General features: G+C 37.1%; 1 protein-coding gene across 1 annotated transcript in view; it reads right to left on the reverse strand.

Moving 5' to 3' along the window:
- Nucleotides 1-17,016, reverse strand: part of LOC134319962 (complexin-1) — a 66,881-nt gene extending 49,865 nt beyond the window's left edge. Inside the window, exons 1-2 of the mRNA XM_063001249.1 lie at nt 16,756-17,016; nt 14,922-15,038 (exon numbers count right to left, since the gene is read on the reverse strand). Coding sequence (XP_062857319.1) covers nt 14,922-14,952 — 31 coding nt within the window. The 5' untranslated portion in view covers nt 14,953-15,038; nt 16,756-17,016. The remainder of the gene's footprint in view (nt 1-14,921; nt 15,039-16,755) is intronic.
- Nucleotides 17,017-24,218: the final 7,202 nt, after the last annotated feature.

A 24,218-nucleotide genomic window follows, 5' to 3' on the forward strand; every position in this document is an offset into this window, starting at 1 on the left:
TCTGATTAGTGTACCATTAGCTCCTAGAAAAGCAGGAATTACAACAAAAGCACCAATCCATTGGAGGGTGCCCCTTTCTATTGTTGGTGCCCCTTAACAAAAGAAATGCTTACAGTCATTGATAATTAAGCACTTAAAGAAAAGAGAATCCAGATTAACATGTCCTTAATGACCAGGTGCCTTCACTACATGTAGGAAGGCTTTAGCCCATCTGTATGGAAATGAGCAAACGGAAATAGGTGCAATAAAATGCATAATAAGCAGCATGACCTTGAGCTGCAAATAGCACAGACCAGGCATGGTGCACGCACACACGCACCCACACACTGATGAGGTCAGTCACCCATTTCGTTGTGAGTAAAATAACCTGTCACAAACACAGCAAAATCAATCTTCCATCCAAGATATTCAAGTCACTTATAACTAATTCACCAGAAAAATACCAACTAGTCATGCTTCACTGACCTTTGTTAGCATTACCGATAGATCACCACTGAAATGCAATCAGGAAAGGAAACAGAGCAGTGCCTGCAGCCATGCTAACCTAAAGAGAGCAGCTCTCGCCTTCACAGGCCTGCTGGAGCCTTCACTCTGCCAAAGAGATACAGATAGAGAGAAATGTGCCCAGACCCGCCAGATCTGCTTGCTGACTGGGCAGCCATTTTGGACAGGATTCAAGGGCATGTGGCGCCACAGCCACCAGAGCTCTTGTCTAGTGCCAGCTGGTAAAGCGGTTAACTCTAAAGGACACAGGCATCAACCTGTAAACCCAAATGCTAGAGAAATGAGTTACCTGAATGCACGTCACTAACACTATTTTTATGTGTCGAGCTTCCCTAATGCATTATTAATGAGAATATTCACTGTTTGATTTGAACAGTTTTGTTTGTTAGGCAAAGTTACCTTTATTATTTTAACTGGCATTAAATCCAAAATGAATGAAACATTAAAGTTGCTGCTTTCAAATTATACATATAAATTTAGTGTGACAAGCCACAGTCATAACAAAAAAACAGACAGATTTTACAATGGCATAGGTGTTAGACAAGGCTCCATTCCGCCATCTTTTCATTCTGTCAACTTGTATCCTAATCATACTGTATAATGAGAAGCAAAACTTGATGATCAAGGATTTAAGGAAACATCAATAACCTTTGATATGTGGATGACACATCACTCAGAGGAGAATAGAGGAAGAGAACAGAGTGAAAAGATGCAACTTCAGCTTAATACGAAAAGGCCAAAAATCATTACAACAGAAAAGACCACTAACTTTACTGTAATGTGGCAGGACGAATTTAACACGACAGTGTCAGTTGAAGCTCTGCATCTGCCAGATTGTAAGATGTAAACCTGATTGCAAGATACTTAAGCAAGGTAGAACTATACTAAGATGATAACTGAAATAACCAGATGCCAAAATAAGAGAAACTACAAACAAAAGGAAACCAAATAAAATCTGCAGCCTGAAGGGGAGATGCTAAAAAAAAACTAAAAGGGGACGAGAAAAGAAGAACATCCACCTCACAGGAACATAAGCATGTGCTGCCCTCAGTAAACATCAGCAATGTCAAAAATCTAAAAAGCTAACAATTGTAACAATTTCTAACAATTGTATAATATTGCTAAATAACTTTAAAACATTTTGAGGTAAATCTATTTAAGTATGAATGTAGGAAGCTAAAATGGTACACCTACTAAGGCCAGTACCTCAAACACTCCCTACCAAAATAACTGCATAATATTTGTGTCAGGACACCATGTTTAGTGTCTGAGTCTATTTATACTGGGGAATTTCCTAAAATTGGGTCATTCTGACTAACAGAAACTACTCTGAAAAAGCAGATTTTTCTCCACAGTGAGTATATAATCTGGGGTATGTGTATGTGCCTTGGTATTGGGTAAGAATGCCAATCCAATGTAATGAAAGTCATTGAGATTTTTTGGGTCACTTGTCATTAAAAGAGCAAAATGCTTTTAATTATTAACTAAAAGTGGTTTATTTGCTGCAATTAAGTAGAGATGTTACAATGCACCACAAGACAGTTAATAACCGATTAAAAAATTCCAGATTCAAATCGATTTGACATGTAAAATGAATCGATATTCACTTTAAACAGGAGAGGGCACTGGCGCTATACACCTCGCCTGGTTGACGTCATTTGGCACTATATGCCTGGTTGCCAGATTCGGGGGTTTTTCAGCTACGTACCTCAGAAATAAAAAGGCATTCATTATTTAGATAAATAAAAAAATTATCACAAATGCAATATTTTATTTTCTTTGTTCAAGAGAAATAATAAAAGGAAACTTTGTCATAATTTGTCTTCAATTTCAGTTTAATAAATCAGGACAAAATCGTATCGTGTCCTAGTATTATTACCCAACCTGTCACACAAACCACAAAAAATTAACGATTACGATTTTTTGTAATTCAAGGACATTTATTTTAAATATATTTTAATTATAATATTATAATTGTTATTATTAATTTTTTTCTGCCATTAATTTTCAATTTCACATTTCTGAAAAATGTAAAATGCAATGAAATCAGTAAAACTGTAAATTCCTTTAAACTTTTTTTAATTTAAAATAGAACAAAGAAAAAAGTTTGTGTTTTTACTGACCAACTAGAATTCATCGATATGCAGTTGGTACAATTCAAAAACTCAGAGAGCAATAAAGTGCAAGCTACATAGCAACTGCAACCCTAATGAAGACGCAACCAAAAATGGGATTGAAGGAAGACAGACATGATGAAAAATTTTATGGTCCACTTTAGGTGTTTCCGAAATCGTATTCCTCCAGTCATTCCATGGCAGATGTTGGCCTTTGCATCTTTGGCTGTTTGCAGTCTAGATGGTCCCATTTTGCCTTTAGCACAGAACTCAACTCAACATTCATATGCCAGATCCTATGTGCCTATATTTATTAGTAGCATGACAGTTCCTCATGAAATACCATCTAAGGACTCAAAGGTCACAGACATTCAACAGAGGTTTGAATCATGGTACCCTCACCTGTCATTAATTCACCTGCTAATTGTGGAATGTTTAAAAAAAAAGGGGTACCTTAAATATTCCTTCTCTGACTCCACTTGTTTGAGTATATTGCAAGTAATAAATAAAATATTTATGGATTTACAAAATACAATTAACTTTTTTCAGTCAAAATATTAAAAGTCAATTGTTATCAGTTAAATAAAGTTAAATAGATAGGTTCAAGAGAATGAACAAATCACAAATTCTGGTACTGACTTTTCAAAAAATTGGGTTTGCACATTACAAATTTGTGTAAGCATTATCATTAAAAAAAAATGTTTGTTACCATAAATTAGTCTATGATAAGAAAAAAAATTTACACATGTGCATTAAGGTTTAGTAATAATATTTTACAAATGGTGGCTCACTGATTAAGGGTCTACCAAGGTTTGCCAGGCTGCCATTGTTAAACCCTTAAGCAAGACCCTTAACCTTCAGTTTTTTTGTTCTCTGATTAAAGTGTTTGCTAAATGCCTGCAGGAAAATATTATACTTTTCTACTTTTTTATTAGGTGATTCATAGTATATGTTTTTATTAGGTGATTCATAGTTTGTCCTAGTTAAGCCATTTACAGCATTTCATAGCAATTAGCCTGATAATTATTCATAATTTACATGATAATGACACTTCTGAACAGTAATGTTTTGGTAATATTAATGGTCTAAGCAATAACATGAGTAGCATGGTGAGTTTTTGGCATGCTAAACCGAACACAGCCCCATCAGTTTCTTTCTGCCATTTTCAGATTACAATAATTATTTTTAACCTTTTGCCATCAGTAGAGCCAAAAACTCATTCTGCATTTCATAATTAAAGAGTTTCCAGATGTGGTGTTTGATAGCAGATCTTGACATTGCAGAGTTGATGCTTGAAATGAAGCAGCCTTACTTCAAAATCTTGCTTATAAAATGGGTTTAAAGCTTAAATAAGCTCTGTCATGTTAAATTGCCAGTAAAGAGGAAGCAGAAGTGAAGTGATGAAGCCATGTGGTGTCAGAACCAAATCCCTTACTCACATAAGTACTTTGTAGCTCACATAAACAGTGTAAAAAGTAATCTTACCTTAGAATCATACGGCTGACTGACCACTGAGTGTGTCTGTGTGGGTGTAGGTGTATGTTTGTGTGTGTCTGGGGTGGGCAGACTATGTAGGAGTGTGTGTCTATGCCTGTGTCAGTCCTTTTTAGGAGAATTAAAGGATATTGCTATGAATTTATGTATATGTCAGTACATGGGTGGAACTATTTATGCATTCATTTATATATCAGCGCTTTATACTAATCACGACTGCAGTTGGACCAGTGCCAACCAAAAACACTGGTACAAGGCAGGAATACAACAATACAGATAATACACCATTTTATTACAGAACAACACACTCACTTGAGGAAGATTAAACTCAGGTGCCCAGACCCCATATATCTGTGCAACACTCACTCTACCAGCTACGCTGCAACACAGTTATTAGGTTTAGATACAGATGTTATTTTCCAATAAGATTTTCCAAAGCGTTAACATTTCAGCTTTTCAGTAGCTGGAGGTGTAAGGTTCAGTGAGTGCAACTGCAAGAAATCAGGTTTTGGCTGTTATCTGATGACCAGGGTTACATACACATTCAGTATTTCAGCAGCTACTTTTATCCATATATGTGATCTAAGCAAGTGGAGGTCAAGGGCCTTGCTCAGGGACCCAACAGTTGAACCAGAAAACGTCTGATTACTAGTCCAGTACTTATACTGCTTAAACTGAATTGCAAAGCCATGCAGAGCCATCAAACATAGTATATTTGGAAGTAAACATTTTAAATTGTCATTAGCTTTTAACAAATCAAGTCTGGCTGATGTGTAAATATTTGTTTACTAAATAAACACAGATAGGCGCCCAGGTGGCGCAGTGGGATATTCCGCTAGCACACCAACACCGAGATTCTGAACTCCTCGGGTTCGAAACTTGGCGTTGCCACCGGTCGGTTGGGCGGCATTTGCCGGGCACAATTGGCAGTGCCTGCAGCAGATACTAATTGGCCACCGTATCTGCAGGGTGGGGGGCAGACTATGGGTGGGTGGGTGGATCTTTATACGCTGTGTAAGGACCCTGATTGGGGAAGACACGCCTGTGCGGAATGCAGGGGCGAGAAGAGGAGGGCTGTGCACGTGCCCAGCAACGTGCTCTCCTCGGATGCAATGGTATCCCTCAGCAGCGGAGGACAAATTGAGTGCGCTAAATCCGGAGGGAAATGGGGAGAAAATGCATTAAAAAACACAAATTTAAACAGACTTAAAAGAATAGACATTTTCTTTTAAGCTGTTCCTACATTATAAATCACATACTAAGTGAACTAAGTTCTACTCTATGTCAGCATAGTAAGGACGTCACTAATGGCGTTCATAATTTCACACATTATTCACTGCCATGTGTTGTTAGGGATGCAGTCTGGAGTCAATAATGACATATTCTTGTGGTAATAAATCATTTATGAATTAACATCTAGCTAGCCTAATTGGATTTCATAAAATACCCTAGCAACCCTATTCTGATTTCAGATAGAACATTGGAGAATGTTGTATATATGCCAATTTGATTAATTAGATTATGGCACAGCTGGTAGAGTGGGAGATGCATAGCTGCATGGGCCCTAAAGGATTGGGTTTCATTCTGATCTTTCATCACTGTCTCATTAGGTGTAAGTAGATGTATAGGTGAACGCTGTCCTGAGATTAATTGGTGCTCTTTGCAGGGTGTTAATGAAAATCAATGATTGGATAATCAGTTACTCAATCTGAAATGATCAGGTTGTTGGTATGCATATAAACACAATTACTAACTAAATAGCATCATGGGCTTGTTAGGCAGCCCATTCCAAAATTTTGGGCATTAATATAGTGTTGTCCCTTATCTTCTTTGTAAGCGTAACAACCTCAAATTCTCCGGTAAGGCTTTCCCCAAGATTTTGTTACATGTCTGGCAAATCTGTGCCTTTGTACTTAAAAAAGCATTTGTGAGGTCAGGCTCTGACTTGACTTTATTTCAATCCATCCCTAAGTTGTTTAATGGTTTCAAGGTCAGGGCTCTGTGCAGGTCACTGGAGAGACTTCTTTCAACAAAACATTATCCATTGGATAATCCATTGTGGGGCCTTGGGACCCCCACCCCATACATAACCAATTATATCAGTATGTAGACGCCCAACTGGCTGATTGGCTTTGCACCACTGGGGATTCAAGGATTCAAACATTGGATCCCAGCAAAAGTGGGCTAGCATAATTTACCGCTGCAACACCCGAGCACCCAGGAATATAGTTTGTTTTATGTAATTAATTTTACACATCTGTGAGCAGTGGGTGTGACTGAACATCTAAACCGAATAATTAGGAGAGTGTCTACATACATTTGGTCATATAGTGTATTAAATGTAAAAAAAAATCTGTATTAAACTAGATTTAACTCTGGCAATTTTGTCATCTGGTCATTTATTATGTAGACGAGTTCATTTCTTTTTGCAGGCAACGCACTGCATGAATAAACACAGAGTGCCACTTTTAACAGCTAATATTTCTTCAAGTGATGATGCACTGCATACATTACCAGCCCCAGTACTCAATTCAATCATTCAAATCATCCGTGAGTTGATTTAAAAATAATTCACACAGCTAGGTTTCTAATAAAATACCAACTACATCAATATATAAATCAAGCTAACTAGTCCGTGTTTTTATTTTAATGTATTAAAACACACTGTAGACACAGTAGAGAAACTGCATTAAAGTATGAACTAAAAAACAGACAGGCATGGGTAATAAAGCTGCCTAAAGGTGCAGTCTGGGTAATTTGCAGACCTTAAAAATTAGGATGCACTCCAACCAGGTAGGTTTAATTCTATCACTGAGTATTTGGGTGTGTGGCTAATGGCAGGTGTTGTCTTGCTGTGTGATGACCAGAGTGGGACTGAAAGGGCCATTGCACACATGTTGGTCCTGCAACCCAGAGCCAGGAGCCTGCAGCCTGGACATTGTGTCCAACCATGTGGGCAATGTACAGCTGTCAACCCAGCTAGTGAGTGTGTATGTGTGTGTCCTTACCATTTTTGTAAGGGATGTGTGGAAAATAATGCCCTGATTATTTTGAGAGTCATCAAATCATCAGTTTACATGATGTATCCAAGACTGATGCCCTGTATAGGGTGTGTTCCTTGAGCCCATCAGGATGATGTGGCTAATAAAGATTAATTCACATATATAATGAATTGTAGGTATGGAACTACTTAATACAGACAGGTCTCAAATAAGATGAACCATTTTATCTGCATAAATAATGAACTGCAGAGGCCAGAGCTCAGTTTATTCTTCTATTGCAGTGTTTGTTTAAGTTGATTCTACAGTGTACTCTACATGATTCAATAATATTTTAAGTAAAGCTGTATGTTTAAATATGGTATATTCTCCAGTATTGAGAGGTAACATCTGTACTATTCCAGTTATTTAAATTTGTAACATTTAGCAGAAGCTTTTTTCCGAACTACTTACAATTATGATTAACTACAATTTAAGTAATTGAAGGTTAAGGACCTTGTTGATGATGGAGCTTAAACTAGCAACTTTCTGATTACCATTGCCCTAAAAGCATTCAGTCCCAATTCTTCTATTCCAGTCAAGTCAAGTCAAGTCAAGTTTACCTACAGTACAGACTTTCCCCTTATGACATTGACTTTGAGATGCCCTTGCATGTTCCTTTTTTCACTTTGAGCACCTGACCCTTTAATGTTCTCTACACAGTTATGCTTCTCAATGTCTTTCTTTCCAGCTCCAGCTTGCTGTCCAGTAAGCTACGCCACCCGGCTCACATTACACATTACATCTAAAAGACAAGTGAGTTTAGGTTTGCTCCTTTAAATCTTCATAATAGCACTCTAATCGATTTTTATTGCTTTGCTGGTCATACTCATAACTCAATATTCACCATTCTACCCTTTCCTTAATGGACGGATCTCCACCTGGTCTCACCGCAGTGGGCATTGATTTCTGTTCCCCAGGATGCATGCTGCAGTCAGAAGCTTGCTTACTGATTTTTACATTGAACAGTTAAAAATACTGTCTGCTCAGTGCCAACGGCCAGTCAGTTTAATCAATACAGTATCACCTTCCAGAGGGATAACAGTGGTCTCTTGGGAGTCGCAGGGTTTAAGGTCTGATCTGCAGGCTCCTGAGGGCTGTTTATGATGTATGCTGTTGCTGTAGGGACTTTACCTAAATAAAGTGACCAAGTATTTCCCCAATTTTATGGGGCTAAAATGTTTTTAGACTTTCTGTCTATTGTCAGTGAGTCTCTGCAATTGTTAAATTCTGCAAATTCAAACTCTATGGAAACCAAAGTCAGGTATTTTTAATGCAGAATTGTGTATTTTATTGTGTATTCTATTTTAGTATTATGTTTTACTCTTTATTTAAAGCATTACAATAATAATGTATCTATTTTAAAATATTAAACTTGTTTTTAATCATATTCATGATTAATGTTCATTTTAATGTTACATATTTATTTATGTATGTATGTATGTATGTATGTATATATGTATGTATGAATGTGTGTATGTATGTATGAATGTTTAAATATAGTCCAGTTAAGAAATATGCACTCCTGCCTGACTTGCTGGCGGACCAAGGAGAGGCAGCAGGCTGGCAATTGCTTCCTCCAATTCATGTGAAGCCACTGGCTGCCTTTTGACCAGTCAGTCATAAACTCTGCTTCTTGTATTCCCCTGTGCTCCTGCCAGCTTCTTTAGCAGACAGTAGGTAACTGTGTTGCAGATATTTTGGGTATGTGCAGTGGTGGGCAGGCATATTAGACAGTTGCATCATTTAATCGTGATCTAGTTAATACCTCATTTCTCTAAGTTTCTGGCACTTTAGGACAGTGTGACAGTGTTGCTGTCACACTGTTTATCTATAAAACCACATCAAATGTTGGATACTTTATTAACTAGAAACAACATTGCACTTTTTTGTATTTTTGTAAATATATAAATGTCATGTTGAATATTGATGTGTGCCATTGAGCAGTTGGATGAGTTAATATGTATTCAAATAAAAGGTGATAACAATTAATAGTAAGACCTGCAATATTTTTTTTTAGCTTTTAAGAGACAGCTGACCTTATATGTGCTATACAATGGTACCTTGAAACTCAACGTCAGTTTGTTCTGGGACTGGCGTTGAGTTTAAAAGGTGTTGAGTTTTAAGGTATTTTTTCCATAAGGATGTATGGAAAACCTGTTAATGTGTTCCATGGTCCCATGGAACTGCATATATTTTCGGCTAATGTAAAAGAATGGGGTTGTTTTTGACACTTATACACTGTAAATAACACAAATATAATATAAAAACACTGAAATACAATTAAAAACAGTTAGAAATCAATATAAAAATAAAATAAAACCTGCACTTTACCTTTACTTCTTTATTGTTTCTTTATGTTTCTTAATTAGTGGAGAGAACTTATGAGCAGCAATAATTAGGAGAGTTTTAGTGTTACTATGTTGTTCTTTTAATACATTAGGTTATTAAGGTTTTTTTTTTTTTTTTTTTTTTTTTTTTTACAAATTTCTTGACGAAGGGTGTTGAGTTTCAAAGATTTGGAGTTTAGGGGACATAGAGTTACAATGTACCACTAAATGTAATATGAGGTTGTTTTTTTTTAATCTAAACAATAAAGATAAAGAATTGCTCAATTTCTTTACAATGTTAATAAATTTGAATAAAAAAGATACTTTAATTTTGATGTACATGCTCAAAAATTTACAGAAAATTGCAGATTTTTAGTAAACATCTTCTAATTCTTTGAGCATTAGGCACTTTTTAGTGTTACAAGATGACACTTAAGACACTATTTTTTCTGCATTCCACTTTAAATGCCACATGTTACACAGGTAATGACCGTGTGGCTCTGCTAAAAACATTTATAAATACCAGACTTGCAGGTAAGAGTGATGTTTAATAATTTTACTAATGAGTACCCCCTTATCTGTTGTTTTTATCCCATTGTCATTTAGTTAAGTAAGTTAGATTTCATGTCACTTTATTTTAACTCTAGTACAATTCGGTGCCATTTCATTATTTTCCACTCATGTGGCTCTTTTAATTATATTTGATTAGTCTGTCCATGAGCACCGATCCACTCCAAATCTAGCTCTGACCTGTCTGAGGGTTTGAAAGCTCTCGTTGACGTGATCTTAAAGTAATGGTTACTCAGCCTGCGGGCCTCAGTAATGAATGTGTCACTTCAGAGGCCATCACTTCACTACAGCCCCACTTGACCCAGCATATGAACTTCAGTCCTGACAGGAAGTGATGCCTGCAGGAGAATAACACTGCATCCAGAGATAATCGCAAATGAAATGCATCCACTGCCACCAAACAAGCACTAAATACTTTACATTCTATTAACTAATTAACTATTGGCACCCTTCTGTGACCGACAGGTAAACACCAATTCTTAAAATAATCTGATCTAATCTCCTTCTGTTTTCTAACAATATACACCATATGAGTGAGTGTTGAAACCTGAACATGTTTGTTGGACATCATATTTTAAAACCTAGTCATTTTGTAGAGTTGTTCCATTTGTGCCTATAACAGCCTCCACTCTTCTAAAAAGGCTTTCTGCAAGATTTTTCTGTGGGAATTAGTATGAGAGAATTAGCATCCATTCAGTCAGAAAAGCATTTCTGAGGTCAGGCGCTGCTAATGGATTCAGTCAATGGACTTGCAATTAGTTTTTGAATTTGACCCATAAGTATTTAATGGGGTTGAGGCCAAGGCTTTGTGCAGACAACTAGAGCTCCTCTATTATCAAACACTTCTTATGGAGCTCGTTTTGTGCACAGAGGCACAGTAATGCCGGAACACAAAAAGCATCACTAAATTGTTGCTACAAAATTGTATATATATATGTGTCCACATACTTTAGCCAATAGTGTGCATGCTGATTTCTCTGATAAAAAGGCAGGAAAGGGGAAAGAGTAAGCTATTCAACAAGCAGAGTAAATGTGCAACCTTGTGTATGTTTATAACAGTAGAATTAATACAGTGCACACCACTTAAGTTCACGTCGGTCCACGTAACTGCACGGCCGTGATCCAGTCCCGTTTTTCTGCTATTAATTTTAATTTACAGTGACTTCAGATTTGTGCATCAGTAATAAGTGCACAGTTGTCTTTCAGGTCCCAGTGGCACGTTGACTCAGTGTAAGTGCACGGCGGACAACCACGGTCGATCAAAGTAAACAGACTGCTAATTTTTGCTGCACAGCTTAATGACCTAACACACAGAGTGGCCTGCTTGGCACATGGTTGCATGAGTAATCTGTCTCCTCGGCAGCGGCTGGTGCCGTGGAGCAGTTCTGACACGTAACACGCTGAATTAATTGCCCGAAACGAAATCCTGAAAACAAAAGTTGCTTTGGTTGAAGTAAGAGCGTTATAGGCTGTTTGAAGTTTAGAAATGACAATGTCTCGCAGGTGTAAAAAGCTGTCGTTAGCCGAACAAATTAACACTAAAGAACATCAAGTTCTCATAGCAAAACATTAGATAGTTCATTCGAGCCAAATCTTACATATTCTTAAGCAAAAAGAGAAGATTCCAGCTGAGTGGTTGAAGAGGCTCTTCCTAGATGATTTACTCAAGCTACAATTAGGCAGCTTTTGGTCAAACCAATTGGCAGTAGGTAAATAAGATGCACTAATGGACAGAGATAGACTAAATATTGCACACATTTTAGCAAAGACTGAATTTTACATGTTTTTACAGTAAGGAAAACGCTTGTGTTTTATCTTTCAAAGCAGCAGGCCTATAGACTAGTCCCTGCATCAATATGAGTAAATGCACACTCTGTTTAAGTGCAATTTAGCTTTTGGTTCCAGGGTCTTGCACAAACAGAATGCACTGTATAACTTTATGTAGAGCATAGCACCTCCTCCATAGCTGCTGGTCCAGCAATGATACCCCAGAGATTTTTATCCCATGAGCCTGATTGTGCCTCTGTAGAATGCAGACTACAGTGAAGATGTGGGTGTGTCAATTTATTTTTTCCTAGTTTTTTATTGTTCCTTTTTCCAATTAGTCTTGACCAGACTACACGTCTCTGCTGCTGAATGCACTCGCTGTTTTTTTTCCAATAGGAAAGGTGTTTAATTTTTAAATTTTACAGCATAACACATAATTTTTTGGATAATCCCTTTTAGCCTTATTTTTTGTATTCTGGATGAATCCTTATTAAGTCATTTAAAAACAGCTTGATCTGGTGTTAAGTATCACTTAATTTAATGAGGATCATGTTTTTCATGAGGCTAAAGCTGGTTTTCTTATTAAAGTTAAAACATTTTTGGTTTTCTTTTTCAAATTTTAGTAAATTTTTAGAAGTATTAATAGTTTAGTAACACTGCACACTGCTTTATGTGAAACCTGTTTTATTATATTTGAAATGGCTATCTGGGCCAGCAAAATATATTTAAAAAATACATAATGGGCCAATTACTTTTTATGGAATGATAAATCTGTTTATTACCATATCAGTGAAACGTAATGTAAATTATTGGCAAGTAAAATAAACACAATCTACACTGAAGCAATCTACACTAGACACTACCTGCATGTCTGAAAAACAAATCAAGACAAAGAGTGCTGGTACTTAAGACTCTGGTACATCTATGCCTTCCCATGGGTGAAATTTATTTATTTCTTTATTTTTTCACAGTTCAGTTGCCTTCACTCATACTCATCTTCTTTCTAGATGTAGCTTTGTACTGAACCAAAGACTATTTGTCCTCCCCGGTACCTGGTTAGAAATGAATTCAGTTCCACTTTTTCTTCCTTTTAAAATCAACCATGCTCAAAAATCCATTAACAAAAGACAATGTGCTAGTTTCAATTAAAACAAGAGAAAATTCCTGGTTGAATAGTAGCCGTGTCTCTTTGAAAAGGGATGAATACAATTCTCTTAGTATATGCAAGGGAATTAATCAACCACATTACAATCTTCCATTTTGAGTTTTAATGCTCAGTACACTCTGTTCTTTGCCTGTTTTTTGCATATTTATTAAATTATTAACTTCATAATTGTGCTAGGCAAGCTGTTAACAAGTGCAGTCATTTGGTATGCAAAGTCACATGGATTTAAATTAATGTAACTTCATGTTATGCCTGATAGTATCTGTATTAGGTTAATTCACTGCAGCAGTCCAGAAATTTTCTCATCAATTCAAGCAGTATGTAACAAGATAAAGCAAAAATATATTCTTCTACATTCAGATGGGCAAAAAAACTAAAGAAACATACACTACTGAAGTACAGAAACATCTCATTATATCAGTAAGGTGATCAGTCACAATGACCTTATATTGTTTTGCATTTATTATTGCCTTAAAAGGATGCCAGTACAATGCTTAACACTACATATCCATATCCGTTACATTTCTTGGTAATTTAGGTTTTTCTTTTAATTTGTCAATTTTTGTGTATGGACCAGTATATGCCAATCAACACAAACCTATTCTGAGTGATCCATTCCATAATATGAAGTAAAATTAACATTTCTAGTCTGATAAAAGTTGCCTCTACCACAGGGAATGAGTAATTACTAAGGATGAAAATCCCCTTATTATTATGTTATACCTTTCACAGTTACCTTTCATAGTTACCAGATCTTAATTAAACACTGTTGGGAGCTCTGCACAGCAATTCAAACACATATGTATTTTTTATATTGTGTTTTTTTTTTTTTTTTTTTATAATATGAATAATTGGAGATTCTAACCATTTGCCATTGTGAACAGTAAAATGTAAGGCAGAGCTTAAAGCTATATTGTGTGAGCTTTTAGTGACTGACGGGTGGGATACAAACAAACCAGCCTGAACCGGTTTGCTCAGGCATGTTTACCCAGTTATATGACACATACTCTAATCATTCATCCATTCACTCATTCAATCATTCATTTTTTCTTTCATTCATTGTCTGTTTTATCACTGCTTTATCCTGGTCAGGGTCACATTGAGTCTGATTCGTTGGACATAAGGTAGAAAACATCCTAGTCCATCATAGACACACACAAACAAACAAACAAACACACACACACACACATGTAGGGCAATTTCTAGTAGCACCAATTAGCCTGACTGCATGTCTAGTAGAGGGAAACCAGAGCACACAGAGGAAACACACATAGGTACAGGGAGAACATGCAAACTCCACACTGGCTGGCTGAATGCCCAGGAAATCAAACTCAATTCCTTCTTGCTGTGAGGTGAAATCGATACCCACTGCACCACAGTGCCACCCTGTTTTAATCACACTGTTTCAAAATGTCTGTTTTACTGTTAAAAATATGTACTTATTTGTGATAAGAAAGGCTAATAATAAATCAACAGGGACACCTTTATAACACCTTTAAGTTGTTTTTTTGTTCATTCATTTAGCACTAACCCATATGGTATGTATCTACATGCATCAACAACAAGCACTCTGCACATAAAATACAAACATCTAGCAGTTATGCTTCTTCAACTGACCATAAAACAATAGTGTAACTTATTTATTGGATACCAAAGAAAAAATTGTATGCTGCAGTGCCATCTGTGCACCCAAGTCAAGCATTGCAAATCCCAGAGGTAGTATCTGATTTCATTCAAATCAATCATATTGCTTACATAGATACATACAGCCTGTCGATGAACATTGTACAGTTCATATGCACACATACACACATGATTAAAGAGTACATATGCATCTGCATCATTTATTTTTCACACTGAGCTTGGTGTGTTCCCCTGACTATCCCCAAGTGACTGTGTGACTATTACATGCTGGAAAATCTGACTGTCAGGAACTTACCTCCCAGCGCTTGCTTCATAACAAAATTCATCTTGATGGCTTTTGATTCCTTCTTCCTTCCCACTCAAATGTTACATTTACGTCAAGCTACCTTTATGTAGTCCGTTCTCACCAGATCTATGAAACACACACATACACACACATAGCCTACATAAATAAGCTCAGCGTTGGCTCTTTGCTGGAGCACTTTTAAAACTTGGCAGCAAGTAAAATAAGAGAACAAGCACCAGTTTCTTGCTTAAGGCTGTTAGGTTTTCCACCCTCGCATTATACAGTATGTTTATCTCTCTCGATATTAAGTGTTCACTAGTAACTGCACAAATATTGATTGGTTTACACCAAGTGACCTTTGAAGGGCATTAAAGGTCAGTGCAAGAGAAAAAGCGTGATCTCGTTAAATAGTGTGTAGTCTACATTGGATTGTTTATCCGGACTAGAAATTTTGCATTATTTCATTACAGGGTGTTTTTTAAACAGAGGCTAAATGCTATACAATGATGCCTAATGACAGTGCATCTGAAATATTGTATTTTGCTAAAAATTGCAGTAAAAGTCATGCATGTCCTTGTGGAAAAGTCCAGGGTTTAATGCAATGCAAGTATTTAATATATGTATGCAGAAGACATATATTAATATATAGTCCAACTTATATTTTAAAAGAGCTGTGTTGAAAATGCACTATTTTTATCTAAAAAATTGTATGTATACTGTAGCACATTATACATATGCGATGCAGCCGTGAATCGACATCATCATGTCCTTTTCCACTACAAGCACTTCGCTCTGAGGAAAGATCATTAAGCACAAATTGCTCTCTGTGCATGTTTACTTTATATATAATTTTAAGTTTAAGTTTAACAGTTGTTGCTGTCCTGTTATTGCTTTTTAAAGGTTTTAAATATACACAAAAGTGTATTATTATTACAATTATAATTAATATTATTATTAATATTTCTATTATTTAAAAATAGGGAAAGCTCTATGCAATCTAATGAAATTTTGCTCCTAATGTGTACTATTTATTATTAATAACTTAGTATGTGTAGAAATTATTTTACTAATACTTTTATCAGATACTGCCCAGATCAATATTTATTGACTCAGTGTCACCCTTTAGAACAGCCCTTACAATAACAAACAAGTACACTCTCTGAAATGAAATATAATTTTTTCATAATAATGAATAATAAATACACACAAAACACGCAAATGATGTACACTTAGGGGTACCAGCTCAGCGATAAGAAAATGTAAATTTTGGTTCAATATCTAAGAGTGCGGTGTGACTTCATGCTGGTCAGGGTTAAAAACAGTCTGAATTATACCCAAAAACAAAAAGGAATACACATGATACTGTGCCAATCGTTTATAAAATGTATTCCAAATGTATTTTAAATATATTATTGTAATTCAACACATTATTAAATACATTTAAGATATTTTATTCAGTATTAAGCCTTGAATACTTTGCAAAGTATTCTGCTTACACTGGATTTTCCCTTACTAAACTGAAACAAGTCCTAACTAAAGAAGTCTCTCATTCCTGCATATATTATAAACTTATTTATACCACAATCCATCACTGCTTGCACCCTGAGTGAAAAACAGCTATTTTCACTTTCCTGGGTTACGACGATCCAATTTTCCACAACACACACGAGAAAGAACTACACAGTCACTTCCTTGTTGGTGCATATTTCAGCACCATGGCTGCTGAACAGCTCCCGATCGGTCCCAGTCCATCAGAAAAGACAAACCGATTAATTTCCTACCGTACACACACACGCGCACACACACACACCGGGAGAGACAGACAGGCTAGAATGATAATTACCCGTCCGGTGATTTTAGATCTCCGATCCACCGGTCCGAGTTAAGTTCAGCTTTGATCACAGTGCAGGATTCTCAGCTTCAAGTCTCTAGCATCTCCAGCTTCCGGGAATGAGAGTGAAAGGACGTCCTTGTTCTCAGTATATGTGTGTGGTTGTGGATATAGAAACACTGCTGCTGCCGTTGCTGCCTCTGCTACTGCTGCTGCCTCTGATGGAGCGACTCACTGAAACGTCCCGCACGACGAGCGCAAGGAGAGCGAGCAATGATTAACACCGCCTAGTCTTGGGGCGCCCTTCCTCCTTTCCTATCCCTCCTCTCCTCTACCTCCTTCAGTCCCTCCCTTCATAACCTCCACTCCATCACCCCCCTCCTTCCAATCCCCACCCCTCCCTTCCCACTTTCCCTTTCCGCAGCAGCACAGGCAGTGCGCAAAAGCACCTTCATAAGGTCACCCCGGTGTCTCCCTGTACTACCGCTTAACGTGACTGCACCCTAGTCACACCACGTGACTGGAATCAATCGTCAGTGTCGGTTCATTTCGGCTCGTGTAGTATTTTAAGGATGGATGTGTTACGTGCATGAGGTAAATGGATGTTTTAAGGCATGCTTTCACCTCTGCTCGTCCTTGATGCGCAGTGAAGCTTTTGTCGGCCGAGTATTTCCACCAAACTGGTAATGGCTCGGTTCCAAAGCGCACAGAAGCACATGGTGTGTGTATATTATTAATCATGTTGTATGAACGGCACGTGGATAGTGCGTGCTCATCCCGGTCACGTCTCACAGCGTGTATATACAGTATATATATATATATATATATATATATATATATATATACTGATCAGACATAACATTAAAACCACCTTCTTGTTTCTACACTCACTGTCCATTTTATCAGCTCCACTTACCACATAGAAGCACTTTGTAGTTCTACAATTACTGACTGTAGTCCATCTATTTCTCTACATACTTTTTTAAACCTGCTTTCACCATGTTCTTCAATGGTCAGGACCCCCACAGGACCACTACAGAGCAGGTATTATTTAGGTAGTGGATCATTCTCAGCACTGCAGTGACAATGACATGGTGGTGGTGTGTTAGTGTGTGTTGCACTCGTATGAGTGGATCAGACACAGCAGCACTGCTGGAGTTTTTAAATACCGTGTCCACTCACTGTCCACTTTATTAGATACTCCTACCTAGTTGGTCCACCTTGTAGATGTAAAGTCAGAAACGATCGCTCATCTATTGCTGCTGTTTGAGTTGGTCATCTTCTAGACCTTCACAGGACGCTGCCTGCGGGGTGCTTTTGGCTGGATATTTTTGGTTGGTGGACTATTCTCAGTCCAGCAGTGACAGTGAGGTGTTTAAAAACTCCAGCAGTGCTGCTGTGTCTGATCCACTTATACCAGAACAACACACACTAACACATCACCAACATGTCAGTGGCACTGCAGTGCTGAGAATGACCCACCACCCAAATAATACCTATGTAGTGGTCCTGTTGGGGTCCTGACCATTGAAGAACAGAGTGAAAGCAGGCTAAAAAGATATGTAGAGAAACAGATGGACTACAGTCAGTAATTGTACTACAAAGTGCTTCTGTGTGGTAAGTGGAGCTGATAAAATGGACAGTGAGTGTAAGGAGGTGGTCATAATGTTATGCCATATTGGTGTATATATGTATATGTATATATATAAAAATTCCGTAATAAACTTCATAATAAACTCAAACTTGAATATTAAACAAGAAAATTTGACAGACAACTACTGTATGTTTTCCAATCATTTAGTCCCAGAAGAAAAAACAGCAGTTGCAGAAATCATTACTATCTGAAAATTGACATAAAGACTGTCCCTTAGCAAAGCATGTAACCACTTGACTTCAGTTGTATTATATTTGTATAGCAAGAACTATAGTGAGAACTGAGAATTGATACACTTAGATTGAAAACCTTATATTTTTTTACATTGTTTACTCCAGGTTAAAAAAAGACACAAAAATATTGACACACTTTCAAATCTGTATGTTAATTATAAAATAGGCAATTAATTCTTGTCCTCACATTACATTTTTCTGCACTGTCAGAGATAATACAAGGTACTACAAACAAGACTACAGCGCATCATTAGGTCAGCGCATCAGAGAGGACCATTGGTGTAAAGCTTCCCACACTGCTGGATCTGCATGCCTCCAGAACCAGGAAGTGCGCAGGGAAAATCATCACTGACCTGTTTCACCCTGGCCATAACCTGTTTCGGCGCCTTCCATCAGGCTTCAGCCACATAAAGACCAAAACGACCAGGCTACAAAGAAGCTTTTTTTCCCACACTCCATTATGCTAATGAACACTACTGAACTGTTAATCCTTGTGACACTTCTACAAATTACCTATTTAATTTATACGATGACACACAACATTGCATACACTTGTATTTCACATTCACTTTCCAATTTTTTATTTCTTTATTTTTTTATATTGCACAAAAAATACTGCACCTTTTAACACATAATGTGAATTGCACATGCTAATGTTTACAGGTATGAATGTGTGTGTTAGAGAGAGAGTTGTGTGTGATAATACTGTCTTTATTGTATCCTTTGTGCACTGCGAGCATCCATGTAACCAAAGTCAAATTACTTGTATGTGTGAGCACTTGGCCAATAAAGACTGTTCCTGATTCTGAAATCTAGTCTTATAGACACAGCAGTTGTCCTGATATATACTTCATGTATGTCTTTATACAGTTTGTTCCTCTAATGGAAAGCACACAGACTATAAGAGCATCTATCAATGTCAAGCACTTGTACTTTAAAATCTGTCTTTAAGACCCTTTCTTGTATAACAAGGTCCCTGATGGTTTTATGGTATCTATTTTTCCAAATTACTCCTTATTCACATCAGACTGGCACCAGTTTGATTACCTTAGCCTACCATGAAGCAAGATGGCAGTGACTAGGACAATCAGTTTAAAACACAACAGTGGATTTTAGCTGCATTAATAACACAAAACTTCAATTGTAACTTTTCGGAATGTTTATTATACAACCCGAAATCAGAAAAAGTTGGGACGGCATTGGAAAAGCAAATAATAAAAAAAAAACACAGAGTTTCTTACATTTACTTTAACTTTTATTTCATAGCAGACAGGATGAACCTGAGATATTTCATGTTTTATCTACTCAACTTTATTTCATTTATTAATAAACATCCATTCCTGCATTTCAGGTCTGCAACACATTCCAAAAAAAGTTGTCACAGTAAAGCATTTACCCTTTTGTAATGTTGTTATTCCTTTTCACCACACTTAAAAGACGTTTTGGCACCGAGGATACCAAGCGATTTAGTGTTTCAGATTTATGGGGTTGTCGTTGTGGCATTTTTCCTTTCAAAATTCTCTATTGAGGACAGGTCAGGACTGCAGACAGGCCAGTCCAGTACCCATACTCTCAGCGATGCATTTGTAATGTGTGCAGCATGTGGTTTTGCATTGTCTTGTTGAAAAATGCATGGATGTTCCTGGAAAAGATAACGTATTGAAGGCAGCACATGTTGCTCTAAGATCTCAATGTGCTTTTCTGCATTAATGCTGCCATCACAGAAGTGTAAATGACCTTTGCCAAGGGCACTGACACAGCCCATACCATGACAGACCCTGGCTTTTGGACTTGTTGCTGATAATAGTCTGGATGGTCCGTTTCGACTTTGGTCCAGAGCACACGACGTCCATTTTTTTTTCAAAAAAGACCTGGAATGCTGATTCATCTGACCACAATACACGTTTCAACTGCATCCTAGATGCCTCTGAGCCTAGGGAAGCCGACGCCGCATCTGGACATGGTTAGCATAAGGCTTCTTTTATGCACAGTAAAGTTTTAAGTGGCATTTAAACTAAAAGGTTTGCCAAAGTAATCTCTTGTCCATGTGGTTATATCAGCTATTGTTGAGTGGTGGTTCTTGATGCAGTGCCGTCTGAGGGATCGAAGATCACGGGTGTTCAGCTTAAGCTTGCGCCCTTGGCCTTTATGCACTGAAATTCCTCCCAATTCCTCTAATCATTTAATGATATTATGCACTGTAGAGGGAGAAATATACAAATCATTTTCTCAGGCATTTGATGAGCAAAGATGGCCGGAGGATCTCCAGTTTGTTAACAAAGACTCAGCCTTTCCTGGATGCTGCTTTTGTACCAAACAATGATTACAATCACCTGTTGACATCACCTGTTTGGAATCACATCATTATTTAGTTTTGTCACCTCATTACTAGCCCTCAACTGCCCCGTCCCAACTTTTTTTGGAATGTGTTGCAGGCCTGAAATGCAGGAACAGAGGTTTATTAATAAATGAAATGAAGTTGATCAGACAAAACATCAAATATCTGGGGTTCAAACTGTCTGCAATCAAAGAAAAGCCTAAATAAATGTAGGGAACACTGCATTTTTATTTTATTTGCATTTTCCATACTGTCCCAACATTCTGATTTTGGGTTGTATATATTTTTTATATATTTTTATATTGCACAAAAAATACTGCACCTTTTAACACATAATGTGAATTGCACATGCTAATGTTTACAGGTATGAATGTGTGTTTGGGAGTTGTGTGTGATAATACTGTCTTTATTGTATCATTTGTGCACTGCAAGCATCCGTGTAACCAAAGTCAAATTACTTGTATGTGTGAGCATACTTGGCCAATAAAGCCTGATTCTGATTCTGAAATATAGTCTCATAGACACGGCAGTTGTCCTGATATATACTTCATGTATGTCTTTATGCAGTTTGTTCCTCTAATGGAAGGTACAAAGACCTAAGTCAAGCATTTGTATACATACTGTAAAACCTTTCTTGCATAACAAGGTCCCTGATGGTTATAGTGGTTATATGATATTTGTCCAAATTACTCATTTTTTACAAACTGGCGCCATTTCTATGACCTTAGCCTTACATAAAGCAAGATGGCAGTGATTAGTACAATTAGTTTAAAACACAACAGCGGATTTTGCATTAATAACACAAAACATGCATTTAAACTTTTTGGAATGTTTCTGGTGCTTTGCACCCTCATGACGCATAGAAATGATTGTACGTCCATGAAGGGGTCTTATACAGGAGTTACTTCATCTTGTCTTGGACATGGTTTAGACTTGTTTGTTTCATCCAATGATTTATAAAGCTTTGTTTTCTAATCCAACTTTTGTTCTGATGCCAGGCATGAAGATGATTCATGTAAAGAGCAAAGCTTGGTAATAAACCTGGATTACATGGTGGAGTGGGTGGAATTTCTTAGCTGACATTTTGAAATATTTCAGCACCCACTCTGTGCCACAAACAACAAATACTTGTTTTCTCAAACTGAGCCTGAACACACATAGAACCAGCCAACCTACAAAAAAAAAACATGGCGGCACAGAGGATGGCAACAGTGATGATGATCGATGAATGATGAGAAAGTTGATAATAATAATATAAACCCATTAACATTAAGAGATTTAGGCATGGAATTAAAAGTTAACATTTCATGGCAATCTTAGGATATCAATGATTTATGCAAATGTTTTTTTCTGAGATGATAGGAAACACTTCTATGTCTAAGAACACCTTTAAACACTTTGAAAAGTATGATTGGTATTTTTTATACAGCCATATGGATCAATAATTTGATTAAATAGAAATGTCTATAATGTCATTTATGACTTAGAAGTTGCTGGAACATGGGTGACATGGTCCACAGTCAGGTGAGTTTTACATTGTTATGGGCTAAAAGGCTGTCATGAAAATCCCTGGTCCTGCTTTTTCTTTGTCCATTTATTCAGCAACAGACTTTAGAGCTTCAGGGTGCTGATTTTGAAGCTGAGGCTGTAATTTGTGCAGCATTATTCAGCAGCCTCTATGCCCATGGTGATGTCAATCTAGCTTGAAGGTGGACCTGCATGTCCCCACATCTTATGGCAGAGCTGTTTTTATTAGTTGTTAAACTACGCATGATCCAGACAGGTTCCTGAATAAGATGACATATTGGGGTCATTTCAACCTCAGCAAAAATAATAAATAAAAAACAGTAAGTAAAAATAGTCTATGTAAAAGTTTAAAGGGAAGAAAACTGAAATACTTTTACATGAACATCTTTAACTTCCAAGCTCTGGAATGATACCAAAATCCTGGAGGATTAAGGTAACATTTGCTGCACTACTCTCCCATACTGGTATTTTTATACTATTTTATTTGTTTAATATGTAGACACAGGGTAAACATGCAAAAGCTGTAAAAAGAGAACCTCCTGACTAAATGAACTCACTATAATGAAGAGAAGGGTTTTAAACACTAACATTAAGCATAAAAAGAAAGTGTGGCCGCTCAGGTGGCGCAGCGGTAAAATACGCTAGCAGACCAGAGCTGGGATTTCGAATACATCGTATCAAATCTCAGCTCTATATGAACATTTGGCTGTTGTTCATCCAAGGAGGGAGCCGGATAGGGACCTCATAACTGATGCAATTACAACCTCTGCTGGATGATTGATGGTGTTTGCACAGAGTAGTGGAATAATGGTGATCAGGGTGTGTCTCTCCGTGAACAGGGCTGATTGCAGAAAACGCATAAAAAAAGAAAGTGTGTAAAAAACACCTGCTGGTTGGACATTCCATAACCTATAACCTAACTGCAATGAAGTAGTACCTACAAAATTTTGCTTACAGTATACACTATATGGACAAAATTATTGGGACAACCCTTTTCATTTTTGAATTCATGTGTTTCAGCCTCAACTATTGCTAACTGGTATAATGAATCAATTATTTTAAATCAATGATGATAAGTTTCAAACTTTGCAGCAACTGTTTAGAGAAGGCCATTTCTTGTTCCAGGATGACTGTGCATCCTGTACAAAGCAATATCTATAAGACATGTAGAACAGTTTGCTTTAAAGAAACTCCAGTGGCCTGCCCAGAGCCCTGACCTCAGTCCCACTGAACAGCTTTGAAATGAATTGGAACATCAATTGAGACTTTCTTGACCAACATTAGTGCCCAGTCATACAAAAGTTATTTTGACTAAATTCCCACAGACGTACTTCAAAGTCTTGTAAGAAGCCTACTCATAGGAGTGTCTATTGTTATAGCTGAGAAAATCACAGAAAGTTCACTCTGGTTTTATAACATTTGTTTCTGAAATGGAATGTCCAACAAGCTCATGGACAGGTGTACAAATACTTTTGGCCATATAGTGTATGTCCACATAGCGGCCAGGTTTACATAGTAAAAGTGTATACAGTATATAACAGCAATCTCTCACTCTCAGGCTGTTATTTTCATCAAACAACAATCTTAAAGTTTTATACATAATTAACCTTTTTCAGCTCCAGATTCAGACTCTCATGTATCTTAAAGCATGGCTGCTACAGTTATAGCAGTGATTCCATGCCTGAGTCATACCCTAGTCAGCTAAGAAAATATCCAGGGTCTA

Source organism: Trichomycterus rosablanca, chromosome 1 (genome assembly GCF_030014385.1).
Source record: "Trichomycterus rosablanca isolate fTriRos1 chromosome 1, fTriRos1.hap1, whole genome shotgun sequence".
Classification (NCBI taxonomy): domain Eukaryota; kingdom Metazoa; phylum Chordata; class Actinopteri; order Siluriformes; family Trichomycteridae; genus Trichomycterus; species Trichomycterus rosablanca.